The sequence below is a fragment of the Marmota flaviventris genome, chromosome 1, assembly GCF_047511675.1.
Source record: "Marmota flaviventris isolate mMarFla1 chromosome 1, mMarFla1.hap1, whole genome shotgun sequence".
In the NCBI taxonomy this organism is placed as follows: domain Eukaryota; kingdom Metazoa; phylum Chordata; class Mammalia; order Rodentia; family Sciuridae; genus Marmota; species Marmota flaviventris.
The window spans coordinates 107,661,908-107,678,491 of NC_092498.1; the positions used below are offsets into that span (position 1 = coordinate 107,661,908).

The 16,584-nt window shown below is 39.7% G+C and overlaps 1 protein-coding gene across 1 annotated transcript in view; it reads right to left on the reverse strand.

Annotated features, from left to right (window-relative positions):
• Positions 1 to 16,584, reverse strand: part of Grb10 (growth factor receptor bound protein 10) — a 153,922-nt gene that overhangs the window by 4,289 nt on the left and 133,049 nt on the right. Inside the window, exons 12-16 of the mRNA XM_071614766.1 lie at positions 8,515 to 8,592; positions 7,455 to 7,571; positions 6,525 to 6,591; positions 6,201 to 6,288; positions 929 to 1,022 (exon numbers count right to left, since the gene is read on the reverse strand). Of these exons, the coding sequence (XP_071470867.1) occupies positions 929 to 1,022; positions 6,201 to 6,288; positions 6,525 to 6,591; positions 7,455 to 7,571; positions 8,515 to 8,592 (444 nt within the window). The remainder of the gene's footprint in view (positions 1 to 928; positions 1,023 to 6,200; positions 6,289 to 6,524; positions 6,592 to 7,454; positions 7,572 to 8,514; positions 8,593 to 16,584) is intronic.

The window sequence follows — 16,584 nt, forward strand, 5'->3', positions numbered from 1 at the left end:
CCTAGGCTCAACCATGTGAAATGGGTGCATTTAGTTACTTCAAAGACTTCTCGGGACTACTTCTTTGTTCACCTGAGTGTCCAAGAGGAGAAAGTGTGGTCATCTTTTGCACAGTGTTTCCTGGGCTTAGGTTCCACAGGAGATATTTTATAGAAGTTATCCTTACCTCCAGAATTGCATGTGAAACATTTGATGTTAATTTTGTGTATTGTATTCCTACCTAAACTGAGTTCCTGGAAGTGCTGAAGTAACACAAAAATCATGAACTAGAATTTAAACTCTGGCATAGTGAAGGAAGAGTTAAAGTACATTAGAAAGTATAACAATAATTGCTTGGTTCAAACAACAACAACAACAATAACAACAAAAGGCCGTCTGTAATGATGTGGCAGGACAGTTCAAAGGTAAACTCAAAAGGTTTCTGGTAGTTCAAAGGTTTTCTGGTCTGATAGCCAGGTGCAAGGAGGAACAGTTTCTCTTTGGGGGGGCACTTGACCGTAAGTGAGTTTTTCTACAATTTTCTTGAGTAGCTCCACTATATACCAGCACTAATTAGACAATTCCTTAGATGCAAATGGTCAAGGGTCAAACCTGCTATTCACCACCTGTCTTTTACATACTTGTGCTCAGGGCCACCTAGCTCTTTGGTCCTCATCATCCCCTACATTCTCCTATCTGCTGATCCTCCCAGTCAGGTGGCCCCTTCGGTTATACCTATGAGCTAAAAGGCACATGGGAAGCCCCAGCACAGATAAACACTTCCAGCATCATCTGTAGGAAAAACAACCTAAGATTGAAAAACAAACTTCTACAAAAACTCTTGCAAGTTGTTTGAAACCTCCTCGTTGGTTTATAACTTAAAAATTGAATGAAGAATGAAACCAGAAAGCCCAAAAGCAAGAATTGATTTAAAAATGTCACTACTTACAGGTAAGATCTGGAAGTTTTTAATCTTCTGGTGGTGACACAGTGTGAGTACAAATGCCTTTGGATTACTCTGACTGTCACGGAGGAGGAAAAGCCTGGGGGATGAAAAATCAGCAATGAATTGTGAATGACATTTAAAATCCCAAACTACACACACACACACACACACACACACACACACACCTCCTAGCCCTGTTCAATAACATGGACTTGAAACCCTGATGCTTTAGTGCTTTGGCTTTCAAGTGGCCTTGAGTGGCAACATCAGCCATAACACCCATCGGGTACTTTTGAAATGTCATTCTACATTGAAAGGAACCAGGAATTCTTAGGAATGTGACTGACTCCAGGGAGAAGATTGGGAAACTGCAAGATGAAGCTGGAACATCTTGTGCTGGAAAGTCAGAAAGTGCACAAAGAATGGTGGGGACATGTCAAAATGACACAGGGGGCAGGTTGACTAAATTTGGGCATCAAAATAAATCACAGAAGCATTGGATTATAACCTATAAAATATATCAGGAATCCACAAATCCATAGGAATTAGAAACAAATGTGCAAATAAATTAGCAGGGGTGAAAGAAAAGTTTGTCCTTAGAGGAGAATATCAAGGAGTGACGGATGGAAGAACTACCATTTGGCAACTACCCAAGTAACAATTGATTAAGACCACCTTCAATGGATGCTAAAACCAGCAGATGAAAGTTTGATGAGAAACAGAATGTTTTTCATAATCTCAAAGTATCTTACTCCTAATATTTATTTTTTAACAAAAGAGAAAGCATTACAGAAAAAGGGAAAATAGCACAGAACCAGGTTAAGACCTTCTTCATCAACTGTTCAAATTACTGCCACCAGGAATGAGGCAAACAGATCTCAAGTGCTTCCTGATAGGATGTGTTGAAGGTGATATCACATCATGCACTTGGGATGTTTCTACCCAAAATGCATATCCCCATTTTAGTCCTTGGTACACAGTCTAGTGGAAAACAATACATTACTAAGAACTGGCTTCTACTTAAGACAAGGTCAAGATTATAAACACCTGTTCTAGGAAATGAGAATATACAGGATTATGATATTTTTCCTCCCTTTTGCTATGAAGGATACAATCAGGAGTAGGAGTAAAATTTGAATCAGTGTCTGGAGTAGATAATACAACTTCAACGAAGCTCATTTCCTGATTTTATAATGGCACTGTGGTTACGTAAGAAAAGTACTTGTTCTTAGAAATTTCACACTGAAATAATTAGGACTCAGGGGGCATCAAGCTGCAATTTACTCTCAAATGGTTTGGGGGAAAATATTACAGGAAAAGAATGATAAAGCTAATGTGCCACTACGTTGGCAGATGGGACATCTGGGTGAAGTAGGTACCAGATCACTGCATTATTTTTGTGACTTTTCTACAACCTTGAAATTATTTCAAAATAAAATAATACAGGGAATAGCATAAAGAAGCATAGAATCATTGAATCTAATCAGCTAAATCTCCAGTTTCTAGACTGTAAATGTTAAAGATGGAAAAGCAGCTAAATAGGACTGGAAAATCCCTACTTGAAAGACAAAACAGATTCTTTTTTTCTATAGCACTTCTCAGATCCTTAAAATGCAAATATCCATCATAACTCTCTAAGGGCTCTATCACAAAGAGTATCCCAGTCTAACCTAACTACCCAATCCCTTTTTATAAAAAAAATTTGCAGCAACTTGTACTCTTCAGAATATCCTTTGAGAATCACCACCCAGATCTGAATTCTACCGTTTGGCCCAGTCAGGCTGGAACAGACAGTGCTAAGAACCACGGGTCCCCCAGGTGCAGAACATACTCCACAGGAAGAGAGAGAACAGGAAGCTCTGGGTCCTCTCCTGGATGATCCCTCTTCTTTTCCCAGAGTCATATCATACCAATAAAATACGGTTACAGGGTAGAATCCCAGGAGCTTGATCTAATCTGAGGAAAAGACAGGGCTGCCCCTTTCTCTGTTACATGACTACCTGTTTCCTTCCACAGAAAGAAAACTACAGACAAACACATACATACAACCTATGCCTGTTCATCCTGATCACCCCTGAGAGGAGCAGGCGGCAGACATATGTTCTCTGTCCCCCAGTTTGGGGTGGGGTGTGCAGGGTCTACCCAAACACTTGGATTTATACAGGCACTGCCTGAAGGTTGTCCACCTGAGATGATCACTAATAAGGAGGAGGCTGTCAAGTTAGCAAGGATCCTGGATTTGCCACTTCCTAGCTTCACAATCTTGGGTCACATGCCTTCTTAGTGTTTCTTTCTTCGTCTGCAATAAAACCTCTCCCGCAGGACTGGGGAGAAGATCCTGCACAGTGGCTTGACGTATCAAGTCATTGCAAGCAGCACACTGTGGGGATCCAGTGATGCCAAAGAGCGACCATCACAGGGAAGAGGCAGGGAGAAGCCAAGCATGTCTAGACATTGCTACCGAGATTAGGAAGTCCTGAACAGGACCCAGGAAGGAGAGCAACAAGAACCAGGGTATGAAGAATGGAGGAGGACAGTGATGGCTTACTCACTCCCTAAAAGAATTGCAAATCTTTTGGGCTAGGTGATGATGGTAACCAGGTAACATTCCAGCTCACAATTATAAGGGACTTTTGCCTCAAGTATTTTATAGCTGTATTAATTTATTTAGTCCTCATAACGACCCTGTCATCCTCATTTTGTGATGAGGGGTGTGGGGCACAGAGAAATCAAGCAACCACCTTGAGGTCACTATGCCAGTGCTGGCAGAGTCCCTGGTCCAGCAGGAAAAGCATTCCTCTGCTCAAGGTGTTGTGTGAGTCCTTTGGGGGAAGGGAAAGCTTTAAAGAACCCAAGTCTCACCGAAGAAACCTCCTTCCAACAAGTTCAATGCATGGAGGGCAGACAGAAAGGCAGCATGACAGGCAGCATGGGGACTGATGTTCATGTCAAGAGCCCAGGAGGGCTAGGCTGGAATGTGGGGGTGGGAGAGAGGGAGGTGTCCTTATATCCTGAGGGGGCTGGCACAGGAGTGGAGAGAGCTAGATATATCCTTGGAAAGATACTTCTCCTGATGATTCTGAGACGGACAGGAAGGAACCCAGCAGTGAGCTCTGTGCAGGACTGGTGGACACCAGAGTTTGTACTCGCACACATAGGCATGCTCGGTCACATAGAGGGAGGCTGCTGGGGACCTCAAGAATATTTGTGGGGTCCTATAAGGCTTTGATGTCTCTTTCTTTCTGGCCCTGCTCTCTAACTCCACATATCACTTCAGGTTCAAGCCACAGGAAATATCCCTCTATTGCCTTAGCTGTTCTTGCCCTGTCTTTCAGAGTTATTTCCTTTTCATTGTTTGACATTCTAAATTGACTTGCCTTCATTAACTCTGCAGGGATCAGTAAAGATTAGAGATGGGTTGTCTGAAACACATTTCTTCCCTAAACCTTGAAACTAGCCCACGAGCTGTCCCTGTGTCAGAGCTGGACTAGCCGTTATCTGCACGTCTGTTAGGCCAGTGGACACATGCTTCTTGGCCCTATATAGCATCACAATGAGCCTCCTGTGTAGCCTTCACTACACAACAGTGTGATGTCACCTGGCACGTGAACTGGCTCAGCCTCCTTAATGAACCCCACAGACACTGTGGTTAATTGGGACATGCCTAGAACATTCAAGAGGCCAACAGTTGAAGGGGGTTCACAGTTATAAATGGGCATAAGAAAATACACATCTATCCCTAAATTTTAAAATGTCACAGAAATTTCAAATGTTAGGCTTTTTACTCCTCAAGTATGCCAGTAACTTTAGAGGAGAAGCATACTTTTTTATAAGAAAGGAGTTATTTATAATGGTTTAAAAGAGAATACTCCATGACACAGGTGATTATCAATTATTAATTACCTATAGTAATTAGCTTTGGAACAATTATATAGCTACCTGAGAAACAAAAATGAGACCTATTCTTTATATAATACCTAAGTATAAATAAACTCCAAATCTATGTGGAATCTAAATAATAATGATGATGAAAATAGTAATGATAATATAATAACATATAATATATGTAATAACAATAAGAAACAAAAAAAAACAATAAATGAGGAACAATACCAGTACTAGAAAATAACATAAATGAACTCCTCTATGATTTAAGAGTAAAAAAAAAATAAAAAAGCATTTGCAATTAAAAAATATGGATTAGAAAAATGGATAAAAAGTATAAACAGCTCAGAACTACAAAAAGAGTAAGAAATCCAAATAGCTTTTAAGCACAAGGAAAGAGGCTCAGTCTGCTTTATGAGAGAAGTGCAAATTACAGCTTTTCTCTCTGATGGAGGAGGCTATGGGAAAACAGTCACTCATATGCTTCTGCTGGTATGACCATGTGACACAAACCCTGCGGAGGAGAACTGAGAGCTACTTCACAATACTATGTAAGCTTTCCACCTAAAAATCCCCCTTTGAACAACTCACCAGCAAAGAGACACCAGTAAAATTATGAAATGATACAGCACTGTTTGTCACAACATAGGGGACTGGCTGGAAAAAAAAAAATCATGTTCTATGTACATAAAAGAGAACCTGAGAATAGAATAGAAATGAGGAAGGTTTCTATGTGCTGCCATGGGACAATCCTCAGGACAGCGAATGAAAAATATGTGTTAAGGTTTAGATATGAGATATCCCCTAAAGTTCAGGTGTGAGACAATGCAAGAAAGTTTAGATGACTGGGTTAGGAGAGTTTTAACCTGATTGGTTCATTAATCCCCTGATGGAGATTAACTGGCTGGTAACTATAGGCACGTAGGATGTGGCTGGAGAAGGAGGGTCACTGTGGATGTGCCTCTGGGGCATATATATTTTGTCACTTGTGAGTACAGTTCTCTCTCCTTCCTTGTTGCATGCTAAGGTAAAAATAACAACAATGTGTATAAATCAAGATGTACAGGCAAAAACATTTTTTTTTCTATTTGTCCACTTACCAAGAAAGTAAAAACAACTACCTTTGCATTCTTCTCCTACTCAAAATTCATCTAAGAGGTAGAGGAAAATTCTAGATATAATCTGGACAGATATGGGTTAGAATCCCCTGTGCCCCTCACTAATTGGGCAAGCCCTGCACAACTCCTACAGTCTCTGAGCCTAGATTTCTCCTCTTTAAAATGAGGATAAAACTACTGCCTATCTTACAAAGATGTTTGAGAAACAGATTATACGCCCAGCGAAATGAGAGCTCAACAGATGACAGCTCTTATCAGTGGAGGTCCCTTACCCATCCACGAGGCCTTGCTGCTTAATGATCCTGTGTGATTCCTCTCTGGTGATTCTGCCATGAAACCAATGCTGAGTCCTGTGAATCACTGTAGGGGTAAGAGAGGAGGTGAGGAAGGTGACATCTCTGCACAGTGGCTTCCCTGAGAACATAACCCAGAGCCCTGACTCCCACAGCTGTACCTCTGTGGTGCATTCCAGGCCTGGGCAACAATGTAAAGTTCGGGGAGTGGAGGGTATGGGTGGGCGGGGGAGTGGTGGTGGAGGGTGAGGCCTGTTTAATTTTCTTTTTATACAACAACATTACGCAACTTGTCATGCTTACCTGTACTCAGGGTAGAAGGATGAAGGGGACTTTGGCTTCCCAGGATATTCATCCTCATGCTTCTCTTCTGCAAAAGAAATGCCCATATTACCACTGAAGAAAACAGACTGATGCACAACAAGTCACCTGACTTCCCACCTCAGAGTGAGTAGCTGACCAGGATGCCAGGCATCATGTGAAGACCCTGTCTGATCACCAAGGATGAAGAACACATGGATCACAGTGGTGGTTAAAAACAAACCAAAAGCATAATGGTGCATTTCCAACCATCCCGGTATTGAAACAGAGACACTTGCTTCTCACATAGAAGATGTATGATAGAAATCCTAAAAAATCTTAGCAGAGAAGCATGAGCTTGGGTAAACTCAGGCAGTTCTCAAAACATGGGTCTTGAGAATTCCCATACTTGGGAACTTTCTCCTTTTTTCAAACTACTGGGAATTCTTTCTAAGCCAGGGTCCTGGATTTATATTTTACACATGATCTTTAAAGACTCAGCTGAAAGACAGGTGATATTCTTCTCATCTGGAGATTTAGAACTTGAGCCTCAAAGATGAAGGAACTATTTGGGTACAGCCCCCCCACCCCCGGTATGCCCAATGGCCTCATTCAGGACAGGCTCGGTGCCCTACACAGACAGTTGCTAAAAATGCATCAACAATAATAGTTCTTCCCATGAACCAAAGAGGTAGAAGGTTCTGTTCTTCTCTGCCCCTTCCATGGGATCCTATCCATAGGGAGGCAGTGGGGGCTGGCTGGGTGCTGGACGCGTGGAGGACTCAGAGGGGTCAACTGCTTCCTGCAGTTCCTTACAAGCATCCCCTCCCTTGCCAACACCACAGAGCCATACTTTTGGAAGAACAGAAAATGCAGGGGGCGCTACCACCCACAAGGGAGCCTCTTCTTGTTGGACTGGGGCCATGGTCTTACCCGCCAGGCATGGCCCTCTTCCAGGGCAGCGCTCTGGGCTTCAGCCGGATTCTCTATCACTCTTCCTGTTTGCCCAGAAAAATCCATTGCCACGAGGGAGTTCTCAGAGACACTGCGCTGGAAAGAAAAAGCCACAAATTTGTAAGAAGCAAGGAAATCAGTACAGAGGGAAATTTTGGCATGAAATGATCATAAAGATAGCCAGGAAAGGGTGCCCTATCTCCACTTCTAAACCCCTGATTCAGGATAAAGATCCACAGATTCAGGTTGAAAATTCAGAGGCACCTTGGGCTAAAAATGGCTTTGATTTTTCTTAAGAATAAAAAATGATCCTGTCTTCTCATAGTATTCATAGGCTGCTGGCAAGGTCTCCTGACACCAGTAGGTTATGGACTGCACTGCCCTTTACTGGTTTCCTAACCTGTGCTAAACACATCAAAGACATGAAAACACAGGGTGAGCCTAGCCCTCAGCTGTAGATGCCATCCTCAGGTGTGTTAGCTCAGGACAAGTAATACTGGACTCTCGATGGAGTCATCCGCCATCTCAAAAGAACAGACAAAGAAGGATCTTTAAGATCATATTTTGAAGCCACAACATGTTTCTGTGTCTCTGGGAAGCAAATCACATACTGAAGACACAAAAGGAATAATAATAATGTCTCACTTCTAACCAAGGAATGATCTCACCATAATGGCCAACAGCACCTATGGGTCCCATGGCTTGAAGGAACAAAATCCTAGGCAGAAGAGGATGCTCCTGTAGAGCTGGAAGTTGCTGTTGGTATTTTTAGCACATGGAGTTATTTACCTAACAACCTTGAGTTAAGATGTAGGGTTGGGAGAAGGATGATAGAGAAATTTCTTCCCTGAAGCATGATATTGAAGTACAAGATTCGTGTTCTGGAAAATGGAATGCACGAGACACACTGGTTTCCTTGGAATGTGTTCACTCTTTCTGGAGCTTCCCTTACCAGTTCTTGTGAAATGCTGTCTACAACACACGGAGACACAGCAGCAGAAAAGGCTTCTGAGCTAGGAAAGGCCAGCATTGTACTTACCACTGGTGTAGCAAAGGGAGACAGCAAGGCTTTTCTCTGTTGAGGGATGCGGTAGTTCTGATAGAGGAGCATTCCATACTGAAGAGAAAGATAAGAGTCAGCACCAGGAGGGTAGTAGGAGCCCCAAGGTCCCAGCACATGGAAAATGCCAAGGCTGGGAAGGGCAATGTTGAGTACAGAACAATGAAAAATATTGTTAACAGCCCCCACAAGCCGAAGCACATTCAAGATGGCGCACTTCTCTCAGTTCTGTCTCAGTTCTGCTATTACACTGCAGGAGATGAGCACTGACTGGTTTTGGAATGTTGGAAGGGGAATATACAAGACAGTGACAAATGCAATTATAATAATAGGATCAAGAAGAATTAACCTCACTGAGTGCTACTATGGGCCAAGTACTGTCTTAAATGGTTGTTGTATTATTTTCATTTAACCATCTCCATTTTGTGAGCTATGTACTATAACTTTCCCCATTTTACAGATTATGGAACTGAAGCACAGAGGAATGAAGCAAATAACCCAAGGTCTCAGGAAAGTAATGATTTAGAATTTGAATGTACCAAAGCTAATGATTCCCCTGACTACCAGGCTTACTGCTTAACCGGCTCAGCAGTTTGTGCTTTATTTTTCTTGGTAATAAGTACCCAGGGCATTGAAAAGTCTTACACACATCCAACATCCCAACCAACACTCCCAAATTACTGGCTCACACCACCCACTTGGAAGATAAAAGAATCAGGAAGAGGAAACAAAGTTATCAAGCAGAGTGCATCTTCCTCTTGACATTCCTTCAGGGGACGTAAGCTCCGATCCAGCTCTAGGTCCTACAGTATGTACTCATTTCTAAAATAAAAACATTTAGAACATGACAAAACAGTCTAACATAGGTATAATTGCATTCCCGTGAGAGGAGAAGAGTGAGAACAGGTCAGAAGAAATAACCCAAAGTGACAGTCGTCATGAATTTTCCAAAATCAACAAAAAGACATCAAGCAACAGATTCAAAGAGTAAGATAAATAAATTAACACCCAGACACATCATGGGAAGACTGCTATTAAAAAAAAAAAAAAAAAAGAAAATGTAAAAAGCAACCAGAGAAAAACATTCATTATTTTCACAGAAGCACTAGAGGATAGACGGCTGACAGTTTTGTACAAATGATGAGATCCAGAAGACAATGGAATGGGAGCAAACGCAGAAGAAAATAACTGCCACAACCAAGAAAAGTTCCTTCAATAATGTAGGTGAAACAAAAATTGAAAAAATTTCTAAGGCCCATACTAAAAAAAAAATTGCTAGGCTGAGTTCTTCTAGTCCCAAAAAGAAGAATGCAAATTCAAGAAAAATTAGAGTACAGATATGGAAGTGATTAAAATAAAAATTGAGTATATTAAACAAAACAGCAAAATTTCTTAAGGCATTTTAAATATATACAGAATTAATATTCATAATAAAAACATTTCAAAATGAGCAATGGGGAAAATGGATAAGTCCTTAGGCTAACCTGAAAGTTGAAAAAGGACTAAATTATAAATTATAAAAAAATATAATAAGTTAAAGATGCATGTTGTGATGTCTAGGTTAACCACTAGAAAACAATAAATGAATATCTAAGAGATAAGTTAACAGAGGAAAAAATATAAATAAAATAAAATTACTTGGCAAATCCAAACAAGAGAAAAAGGAGAGGAGGGACAACTTGAAAACAACTAGCAAATGGTAGATTCAAATACAAATACTAATAATCACATTAAATGATACAATTAAATTAAAATAAATGTTCCAGTTAAAAAATGAAGATTATTCAGTAAAGAATAAGATGTGGTGCTTATCAGTGATATTCCTTAAACATAAGGACCCAGAAAGTTGAAAAAATATGGTTAAAACAAACTATGCAAACACTAATCAAAAAATATGGTTAAAACAAACTATGCAAACACTAATCAAAACAAAGCTATATTAATATTAGACAAATTAAACATTAAGGCATGGAGCATTACGAGGGATAATGAAGTGTATTTCATAATGACAAAGAATTGATTTACCAGGAAGACATAAATATCCTAAACATTTGGGCACTAATAACAGACACACTTCAACTTATTCACATATTTTCATGTACATATATACAGTCATCCCTCAGTATCCCCTGGGGTTTGGTTTCAAGCTCCACTGCAAATACCAAAATCCATGGATGCAAAAGTCGCCTATAGAACATGGTGTAGTATTTGCAAATAACCTACTCACTTTAGATCATTTTTTGATTATCTAAAGTATCTAATATCAAATGCTATGTAAAAAGTTGTCCTGCATTATTTAGGCAATAATCACAAGAAATCTATCTATCTATATATGTTCAGTAATAAACACCCCCCCAAAATTTTTTTTTAAAGAACAGTTCTGATCTGCAGTTGGTTGAATACAAAGATGCATAAACTAGATATAGAATGCCAACTGTGTGTGTGTGTGTGTGTGTGTGTGTGTGTGTGTAAATGGATAGAGAAAGAGACAGAAGTAATGGATTGGTAACCTTGCACAAGGAAAAATCCCCTGTCTAACCCCACTCCTGGAAGGTGATCTCTAAGTCTTTGGAATGTCCTGCCTGAAAGAAATGACTGGGTTTAACTGGGGTACTTGGCTAAGCCACATAGTACAATAACAATGTGATTTATGCTGGGACTTTGGACCACACATATTAACTTGATTTTTGGAAGGGCTGCAGACTAAGGACAGACACATAGGTGGTCAGCCACATCTATATGGCCAACTATTACACCAAGGCTTGGGTAAGCTTCTCTGGTTGGCAAATCTTTGTGTGTTTGCACACATCTTTGTCAGAAGAAGCAAGTACTGTGCACATGACTTCTCTAAGAGAGGGCAACTGGAACCTCCTACCTGGAACTCTCTCGGGTCCTTCTCACACACATTTTCCCATTGCCAATTTTGACTTGCATCTGCTTAATGTAATACCATGAATGTAAAAGCTTTGCTGAATTCTGAGTCCCAACAAATTAATGAAATTGAAGCTGGTCCCAAGAGTCTCCCATACTTGCACACAGTGCACTGTGCACATGCATGCACACACACAAACACTCATACAGGCTGAACATCCCTAACCTGAAAATCTGAAATCCACAATGCTTTAAATCCTGAAATCTTTTGAGTACCAATGTCATGCCCCAAGTGAAAAATTCCATACCTAGTTTCACGTGATGATGAGTTATAGTTAAAACACAGGTGTACTAAAATTATTGTATAAAATCACCTTTAGGCTATGTATACAAGAGTATGTAAAACATGTAAGAGTTCTGTGTTCAGACTTGGGTCTTATCTTCAAGATATCCCATTATGCATATGCAAATACTGCAAAATCTGAAACAAAGTTCAAAAGCCAAAATGCTTTTGTTTTCATATTTCAGATGAGAGGTAATAAATATGAATTCTGGGCTTATATTTAATAACTTCCCCTTCCTTTTCTTTTGGTTTTAATTTGATTGCCCTTATAGAATGTCTTGAATGAGATACTTAGATCATTGGTTTTAAGCCTTATTTTACGAATATATTTATTTATTTACTTAAGACAAAAAATTTGCCTCTAAAGTTTTATAGTTGTGATTTAGTTATATTTATGATTATTCAGTTGACACACTCTAATTTTCTTCCATATTTCATCTTTGATCCATAAATTGTTTAATATTGTCTCTAAGTTGGCATAAAATGATATTTTATTTGATTATATCTACATTTGTTTTCAATTACTAAGAAATTTGAATGTTTTTCATTTATTATCTGCATCCTAAGACTATTAATTTATGTTGTTTCAATTTAGAAATATGAAGGCCTAGATGGTAGTAATTTATTTATATGTAATCTTAATATTGTTTAGATATTAACTTACTGTATATCAGCTCTATCATAAAGTTACCTTCTTCTACTTTCTTTTTTTTTTTTTATTTAAGTTGACTGGATTTTAAATATATGTGTATAATCCAATTAATGTTTTTTTTCTTTATACTTTCTTCAACTGCTTCAGAGACAGTATGACTCCAGAAATGTTTCTCCTTCTTTTGCAATACAGATTTCTTATTTCTTATCCTCATTTAATTGAATGTTTAGATTCAATAAAGAAGAAAGGCAACAGTGGCTATTTTGCATGTGTCTGTAAAGCAATTATAGAAATGTTTCTGCAATAAGGATAGTGGCAACACTTGGCTAAACACAGTCAATATCTTGCCATGGTAAAAAACATTCTCCCCATACAGTATGTTAGCAAAATAAGTAATGTTAAAAATATAAATGACATAAACAAATTCCTAAGAGTTTAAAATTACAAATGGGATTGAGTTTTGGGATCTAATGAAAGGAGTCTATTTTACTTTGTATCTATTGTATACTAATAGCTTCCCTTTAATTCCTACTTCTAATTCTTTTCATAAACACTGAAGAATCACAGGATGCTACACTTACCTAAAATGAAAAAATTCCATTACCTTAAAATTAATTATACATGTGACTTCTCTGTTCTTAACTAAGGCCATACGTAAGTTTTTTTCTTTTGAAAAGATAAAACAAAGTCATGGTCAAAGAATGATTCATGAAATGACAGTAAACTCCAGGAACATAAAATGAATTTAAGATGCACTAACATGAGGGGGATTTATCTGTGCAGGAGACATATACTCATTAAGATGGATATGAATAGACAGGAAATCCATTATGTCCAAGTGGGCTTGGGTTTCCTGGGTCCCTGCAGTTCCATGGATCCATGTGCCTAGCTCAGACCAATGACAGTGCATAAAGTGACATATCATTTACAGTCAAGTAGTTGACTGGGGATGCAAAACCTTCCTGGATTTTTGTCGCTTCCTTTTGCCATATTGGATGTGGGCAATGTTCAAGATGGCAGCTGCTCTCTACCTGCCAGATTCAAGCAGGGCAGCAGCAGGAGCTATAAGCCAATGACACTGAGGAATGTTTGCTAATTAGGAATAATCTGAAATATCACATCATTTGATCAACCTTTTTATCCATCCTGCATTTTGGAGAATTTTAAGAGATTTTGCCTTGAAATGGGGACAAATCCTGCTACAAAAAACTTTGAGACCCATTAGATTTGAAAGATCCTCTTACAGGGAAGAAGATCTTCTTCTAAACCAAGGATTCTCACACTTTTAGATTTAAAAAAGAAATAAAAATTTGGGGAAGGAAAAAAAAAGCCATCGTTGCCTTAAGCTCAGCAATTAAATTTATCAAGTAAGACAATTAACATACACATAAAAATTAACCCAAACCCATTACTTGATATCAAAATTTTATAAAATAAAGGACATCAACACTAAGTGAGGTATACATAATCTCAGACTCAAGGAGTTAAGTTCTTTACCATGAGCACAGTTAGGCTCACGTATAGCTTTTTACATTGGATCTTGTCTATTTTGCTACATCATGGAATACAGAGATGAGGGTCTCACTGTTAGAGGACTGGCTTTTGGGAACCACAGGTCAAAATCCTGGCATCCAAATAGTCTGTGACCTTGGTGTGAGTGTGCAGCACGTAGGTATCATTGAAAGGAGAGGGGCTGAGGACACACTGAGCTATGCAAGTCTTACTATAACTCTGAAGATGCTCCCATCTCGGGGATCCTCAACCATCACAAGACCCTCAACTTCATCAAAATTCATCTGTACTGAGACCCAAGTCCTCCCTCACTGGATTAAGCAAAATCAAGTATGTCAAACTCCTGGCCTTGGACTTGGCATAGAGTAAGCACTCAACAGAGTTACTCAGTATGTGGATGGTTTACTTTTGTTCTGCACAACTTTTTCAGTATGCTGAGATGACTCTGTTCTCTGCATTTAGCACACTGCTTCCCATGGTTGCCATGAATTTTCTCTTTGTTCCAGACACACATTGCTGTATTTTAATAGCATTAGTGCAAGAGAATGTGCCCGGTTTCTCAGCAGTCTGCCTTTCTGCTGAACATCTAATTTAATTGCCTTTCTAGTGTCAGCTCATTTAAAACCAAAGCAACCACAATTATAGATTCTTGGATTGATGAAGCGAGACCTCCCTTTAGGGGATGAATTTCTATAGCAGTTTAAGAAACTTTAGAAGACAAAGGGAGGAGGTAACAGATAACTGTTATTAAGTTTTAACACTCCCTGCACAGACCCTACTATATCCAAGAAATTACTTAACAATGTACTATGAAGAAATGAGGAACCTGATTATTCTCTGTTGCTCTGTGTTCCAATAGCATCTTCCTGCAAAGCTGAGTGGAGCCCTGTTAGGCTTTTCCTGGGTATACACAAGATACAAGACTTATTTGTTTAAAGAAAATTGTCTCTGTGCAAGCACCTACAGATGTATGAAGGTCTTAGGGTTAATTTAAATTAGTAAGGTTTTCCTTCCATAAAGGATTTCTAAATAATAAAACTGCTATTTCAATATTCCTGGCATTGATTATTATCCACTAAACAGAAAGGATACCTGGATATAATTAGGCAGAGTAGGAAGGTAATTCTTTATGATTCAAGACTCCAGGGTCTCCATTTTGACAGTTGTTCCCAAAGAAATAATCCCCCTCATGTCATCTACTTCTCCAGGTAAGGACATAAAACATCTGATGCACTTTTAGGGGACAAGTGTGTTTGAGGGGCTGAAGCCGACAAGGACCTCTCACCACTTACTACAGAGAAGACCTGCATATCCACCATAAAAATATTCAACCCAATGTTACTTTAGTCTATGCTGGTGTCACACTGTGGAGGCCCAAAAGGGGTTCTCACAGAGTCTCCAGTCTAAGCTCCCTGTCTGGTGACCTGCTGCACCCATCTCAGGTAGATTCTCGCTCTGTCCATGATATCCAGCATCCAAGAGGGAGATACCACATCAAATGAGGAAGAGTCAGAGGTGCATGGGTAGGCTGGTTCCCGCTTTGACTCCATTATAATTTTCTGAGCTCTGCTGTGTTCTGTGCTCTAAGAAGTCTTTGCCCTCAGAATTTTGGAGGTGAATCAGTCAAAATGCTAACCTGATCCCTGACTGAACACAGTACTAGCCCAGGAGGGACGGTTTGTGGATCCTGCCTGGTCCTGCTCTCTGTAGCTTGCTGTGCAGCCATGACCCACCCCAATGAGAAGACTCATGACCATGGGCTAGGTCAACACACCGTCTTAGAAGCCACCCTGTGCAAATAGCAGGTACAAGATGCAGAAGGCATTTTAGCAGGTTTCTTCCCTGGCTTCATATAGCAAAAATTCCTGGAGCATAAAACACCTTGTTCTACGGGCAACATGGAGAAGGAGGCATCTCCCTTAGAATCTCAACTCTTACTTGTGCTTTTTTCTTCTTTGATTAAGACCATTTGATAGGGGGCCAGGAGGGAGGAGACATTTCAGAATGTCCTAAGACAAGACATAATTTTTGACATCTTGAAGCCTGCTCAAGATGATAGTAGACCTTGGAATGTAACTAGTTAGGACAGTGACTCTCACAGCACTGGAAATTGGCCCTCATGGCTGCCACTACCATGTTTATGCAAAGTCTAAGTTCCCAGCCTCCTCAAAAATGGTAGTTTTTTATCCTGAAGGCCTCTGGAATCTGGGTCTCTGGATTAAACTAATACCCCTGAAATGGCTGGGACACCAGGACTACATGTAGAATTAGATCTGCAGCTTCCCAGGGTCTCTTAAAGAAGAAAAGGAAGAAATCATGGTAGTTAGGAAAGGGATTCAGGAGCCCAAGCACTGAACTCTCATCCTGGCTCTGCCCCATCCATCCAGTAGCTATACCTCAGGACTTCGAGTTGTCATCTGTACAATGGGATAATGATATGTATGTCATAAAGCTACTGTGAGGAGGAGATAAGGTAATGGATGTAACAGGGCTGAAGGCGCTTGGCCCATGGTAAATGCTCAACAAATGTTAATGACGTTATATTAACATTAACACTACACAATACATCACTGTTAGTGCTAATGACAGAGACAATACTGCCACTTCCCTTCCTGTGACTAGCTATGGTTTGGCACCTGTTTGTTTTTACTCATGGTACAATGGTTAAGAA